The 5640-nt window shown below is 44.9% G+C and overlaps 1 protein-coding gene across 1 annotated transcript; it reads right to left on the bottom strand.

Moving 5' to 3' along the window:
• Nucleotides 1–1350: 1350 nt before the first annotated feature.
• LOC121554529 (acetylcholine receptor subunit beta-like) lies at nt 1351–2804 on the bottom strand. The gene is made up of 2 exons (XM_041868143.2): nt 2522–2804; nt 1351–2273 (listed from the first exon to the last, which is right to left on the bottom strand). The coding sequence occupies exons 1-2, from the start codon at nt 2636–2638 to the stop codon at nt 2136–2138; spliced, it is 255 nt and encodes an 84-aa protein (XP_041724077.1). The 5' UTR covers nt 2639–2804; the 3' UTR covers nt 1351–2135.
• Between the last annotated feature and the right edge of the window lie 2836 nt (nt 2805–5640).

The following is a 5640-nucleotide window of genomic DNA, read 5'->3' as shown; positions in this document are numbered from 1 at the left end:
CCGTATTGTAGTTAATGAATACAATGTGAAATGTGATAAATATAGTATCCCTAACTAGCATAGAAAAAGTTAATCCATGCTTCTCTAATTTAAAATAACGTAAGTAGTAAGGTCAGTAGGCTGCAGCCATGCTTCGGAGGGGGAGGGGAAGGTAGCCTACACGCACACACTGGCAAAGATCTTCCGCTGGCAGGCAGACACTGGAAGAAGTTTCTGATTGACAGAGGGGAGGGCTTTGCATAGGCGCTTTGTTGGTTTTTTTGTGGGACTGGGAAAAAATACCCGGAAATTCATTTAACATTATTAAAGAATCTTATTAACCGGTTCCCAAGCTTTTAAAATAAGGGTTATATTCTGGAACGGTATAGATCGCTTTCGTTCCCGGTTCTTATTTTGTTTCTTTAATTTTTTTTCAGTTTTTTTGTTCTGTTCCCTGAACCTGTTCCAACCCCTGGTTTTCGATCATAGTTAATAATGCAGAGACATTATGTACAAAAAAAAGTTATGATTAGCGTAAAAAATCACACAAAATAGCAGACGGCAACTATCCACTGCAGGGACATCTTGACACATGCTTCCTCGATGTCGGATGTCACGCGCACGCATGCGCTAGTGTCTCTTGCTGCCGCTGCGTTTCTGCTGTAACTAGCTGTTACACGCTTTGCTTGTTGTTTTCTGATATACAACCACTACCTCAGTCTCCACCTGTGGGTTCTATGTTTCTTCCTTCAGGGGATTTGGTATAGCATATCATATAGTTATTTTATCATCTTTATAGGACGCTTCGCTCTGGCAGTGAGCTACCCTGAAAGTGCAGAGCCTAACGCCAAGACATTCGTTGTAATATTTTCTGATAAATGGTTAAACGTACAGTTGGTGTTTTTCTTTCTGAACTAACATATAACCTAAACGTCTCACTTTCTTTATTGAAAAGTAATCCAAAGCCCTCTATGAGTTCAGCCTCTCTCTAAACACGCATGTATGCACGCACACACACACACACACAGGCCTTAGGGAAGCCTAGGCCTGTACAGTAGTGTCCAGTGCAGTGGTCCCAGATGACCAGTGTCCAGTGTGTGATGTTATTAATATAACTGGTCCAGCAGGTGACGAGGCCTGTGTGTGTCTTCTCTATTATTACATATGGCACAGGGATCACATTCTGACAACAGATGGAGCCTTTGAATTTAGTTCTCAGATCTTTATTTAAAAAACGAAAGCACAACAAGCTTAACGAACAGGTGTGTGTATGTGTGTGTATGTGTGTATGGGAGATAGTGAGAGAGAGAGAGAGAGAGAGAGATAGAGAGAGAGAGAGAAAGGGAGAGAGAGAAGAGGGAGAATGATGGAGGGAGGCTTGTGTGTGTGTTTGTGTGTGGCACAGGATCCTACAGTAATGGGAATTCCACAGGTTGTTGGTACAGCTGGTGAAAAGAGTGTGCGTGTGTGTGTGTGTGTTTTGTGTGTGTATGAGCATGCTATTCCACTCCTGAATACAAGAATAGCCCTCACACACTAAAATGCACAACAGATTACCAGAGGTACATATATATCGCTAGCACGCGCTAGCTTTGCAAACACAAATTCTCACACTGGTAATGAAATGCATGCACTTGCTCCTTTATGTGGTGTTCAAGGTCTTTATCTTCTCACACCAAACAAATACATGTCAATAAATACATACAGAAGTAACACTACAACTACAGTCTTGTCTACGGTTGCCAAATTCCGGTAAACTTTCAGGTTTTCCAGAAATTCTGTCGGTTGGATGATTGCCGGATTTCCTGCTTCCATCCTGATTCAAGGAGTCTTCCAACCTGGGAATGTCACACTTCAGGACAGCAGATATAGAAAAGAACACATGCACAGTACATAGCTACTCATAGACTGTACAGTAGCTGTTATTCAAGGCATCGCTGGAGGTAAGGAAAGTGTGTGGAGGAGGATCTAGCCACACATGTCTGTGCTTTGGACGCTGGAGACAACTGTCAAGGTAGGCTTCAGGGGATTTGGTGAAGTAAGTTTGGGCATCTTATGAGTGTGTGCGTGCGTGTGTGTTCATGTATGAGTTACTGTAAATATATAGATTTACTGGTAAATGTGTAATGTGTGTGTGTGGGTGTGTCTATCCCATGTTAGGGGTACTTGAAGGGGTCGCTGGGGGTGTGGTTGAAGCTGGCGTCGGCGAAGATACCCAGGGTTCTCACAGTGGTGAAGATCCACAGGAACATACGATTAACTACCATGACTACGTACAGCCAGTCCTTCCTCAGCTGGGGTGGGAGGGAGGGAGGGAGGGGGGGGGGAGAGAAAAGAGAAGAAAGTGAAAGGATAGAGAGAGAAAAGAGAAAAAGAATGAATGACAGGAATAGGCAGATATCAGTGCAGGAAAATAATTTAAACAATTCTCGAAAAATAGAACAGTCCGAAAATAGATTGAGAGGTAGGAAATGTAGAGGAAACTTTTGAAAAAGCTTAGATAGCTACTTTCCTTTTCAACTCATTTGTGTCATTTACTCACAGCAGCAAAGTCCTTCTCAGCGATGTAGGTGATGGCATCGATGGCAGTCTTGAGCTCTGGAGGCAGAGTGAGGTAGTGGCTTGGCCCGTCAATGAACTTCCTCAGGTCAGTACACATACCCTCTGACTGGTACCTATAGATACACAAGAAGGGAGGGAAGGGGTTAAACACACTAATGCCCAATCCTGAATAAACTACTAACACCTATGCACTTCATGTACACTGATCAAAAATATAAACACAACATGCAACAATTTCAAAGATTTTACTGAGTTACAGTTCATATAAGGAAATCAGTCAATTGAAATAAATTCATTAGGCCCTAATCTATGGATTTCACATGACTGGGTATACAGATATGCATCGGTTGGTCACAGACACCTTAAAATAGGTATGGGAGTGAATCAGAAAACCTGTCAGTATCTGGTGTGACCACCATTTGCCTCATGCAGCGCGACACATCTCCTTCGCATAGAGTTGATCAGGCTGTTGATTGTGGCCTGCTGAATGTTTTCCCACTCCTCTTCAATGGCTGTGCAAAGTTGCTGGACATTGGCGGGAACTGGAACACGCTGTCGTACACATCGATCCAGAGCATCCCAAACATGCTCAATGGGTGACATTTCTGGTGAGTATGCAGGCCATAGAAGAGCTGGGACATTTTCAGCTTCCAGGAATTGTGTACAGATCCATGTGACATGGCGCCGTGCATTATCATGCTGAAACATGAGGTGATGGTGGCAGATGAATGGCAGGACAATGGGCCTCAGGATCTCGTAACAGTATGTCTGTGCATTCAAATTGCCATCGATAAAATGCAATTGTGTTCATTGTCCGTAGCTTATGCCTACCCATACCATAACCCCACCGCCACCATGGGGCACTCTGTTCACAAAGTTGACATCAGCAAACCGCTCTCCCACACGACTGCCATCTGCCCAGTACAGTTGAAACTGGGATTCATCTGTGAAGAGCACACTTCTCCAGCGTGCTAGTGACCATCAAAGGTGAGCATTTGCATACTGAAGTTGGTTACGATGCCGAACTGCAGTCAGGTCAAGATGAGCTTCCCTGAGACGGTTTCTGACAGTTTGCGCAGAAATTCTTCAGTTGTGCAAACCCACAGTTTCATCAGCTGTCCGGGTGGCTGGTCTCAGACGATCCCGCAGGTGAAGAAGCCGGATGTGGAGGTCCTGGTTCTGGGACGTACTGCCAAATTCTCTAAAACAACATTGGAGCCGGCTTATGGTAGAGAAATTAACATTCAATTATCTGGCAACAGCTCTGGTGGACATTCCTGCAGTCATCATGCCAATTGCACGCTCCCTCAAAACTTGAGACATATGTGGCATTGTGTTGTGTGACAAAACTGCACATTTTAGGGTGATCTTTTAATGTCCCCAGCACAAGGTGCACCTGTGTAATGATCATGCTGTTTAATCAGCTTCTTGATATGCCACAACTGTCGGGTGGATGGATTATCTTGAGAAAGGAGAAATGCTCACTAACCGGGATGTAAACAAATTTGTGCTCAACCCTTTAGAGAAATATGCTTTTTGTGTGTATGGAACATTTCTAGGATCTTTTATTTCAGATCATGAAACATGGGACCAACACTTTACATGTTGTGTTTATATTCTGTGACGTCACGAGAGGCTACACAGCTTTCAGCGGGATTGCTCAAGTAGTGCAAGGAGACAAGGTTCAAACAAAACAAGGAATTTATTATAGGTCTTGGGAAATTAACGAAAATATAACAAAATTCTGTTCTCTTGTGGCTCTTTAAGGGTTAACAGTTCAGGGATGTCTCTTCCACATCCAAAATCATAATTCTCACTCGCTCAGATAACTTTTCCCCAGCCTTACTGTAGTCCACGTTGCAGCTAGTGGCCAACCCAGCAAAAAGTCCTTCCAAATGTCTCTCACGTATTTCCACAGGTGCATATATCCAAAGGTGAGTATTTCCCAAAGGTAAGTATCTCCAAATCCTTATATTCCTCATGGAAGTGGACGTGCAGCACTCTTGTCCTCCAGAGAGCCCAGGTTGGAGACTGTGTCTCTTCCCTTCCAAAACCTTCAGCTCATCAGCTCCTCATTTGTTTCAGCTGCGTGGGAAGATTGGCCATAGAGGGTTGGAGTTCCCGACCATACCAGCAGATGGAGCCATAGCTGTCTGGGTTTGCAGCCACCTCAGGGGGATGTAACGTCCCTCCAGGACACAGCCTCTCGTGACATCACACATCCCCCTCCTCGGGACCGACGTCCTCGTCGGGGTAAAGGCAGCGAAGAAGGCATCACGCCGGGAGAGGGCGTCCGCATTGCCGTGGTGCTTGCCAGACTGCTCTCTCTTCAACTCCTCCAACTCTAGGACCAGGGACTCAGCCTCCTGTTGTCTCTCCTTGAGTTTCTTACTGAACGCATCAGCCTTGGTTTTAGCAGAGTTTAGCTTCTGTTGAGCAGCTTTCAGTTCCTTCTCTCTCTCTGCCTGTATTCTCCACCATCTGTGACGTCACGAGAGGCTACACAGCTTTCAGCGGGATTGCTCAAGTAGTGCAAGGAGACAAGGTTCAAACAAAACAAGGAATTTATTATAGGTCTTGGGAAATTAACGAAAATATAACAAAATTCTGTTCTCTTGTGGCTCTTTAAGGGTTAACAGTTCAGGGATGTCTCTTCCACATCCAAAATCATAATTCTCACTCGCTCAGATAACTTTTTCCCCAGCCTTACTGTAGTCCACGTTGCAGCTAGTGGCCAACCCAGCAAAAAGTCCTTCCAAATGTCTCTCACATATTTCCACAGGTGCATATATCCAAAGGTGAGTATTTCCCAAAGGTAAGTATCTCCAAATCCTTATATTCCTCATGGAAGTGGACGTGCAGCACTCTTGTCCTCCAGAGAGCCCAGGTTGGAGACTGTGTCTCTTCCCTTCCAAAACCTTCAGCTCATCAGCTCCTCATTTGTTTCAGCTGCGTGGGAAGATTGGCCATAGAGGGTTGGAGTTCCCGACCATACCAGCAGATGGAGCCATAGCTGTCTGGGTTTGCAGCCACCTCAGGGGGATGTAACGTCCCTCCAGGACACAGCCTCTCGTGACATCACAATTCTTATTCAGTATC

Source organism: Coregonus clupeaformis, chromosome 39, assembly GCF_020615455.1.
Source record: "Coregonus clupeaformis isolate EN_2021a chromosome 39, ASM2061545v1, whole genome shotgun sequence".
Lineage (NCBI taxonomy): Eukaryota > Metazoa > Chordata > Actinopteri > Salmoniformes > Salmonidae > Coregonus > Coregonus clupeaformis.
Note: the sequence above shows the minus strand (reverse complement) of the source record. Positions and strands in the feature narration are given on the sequence as shown.

Coding starts and splice junctions, on each gene's coding strand:
- LOC121554529 (XM_041868143.2), bottom strand. CDS start 2,638: ATGTGTACTGACCTGAGGAAGTTCATTGACGGGCCAAGCCACTACCTC. Junction 2,274..2,521: donor CTGAGAAGGACTTTGCTGCT/GTGAGTAAATGA, acceptor CTCCCACCCCAG/CTGAGGAAGGACTGGCTGTA.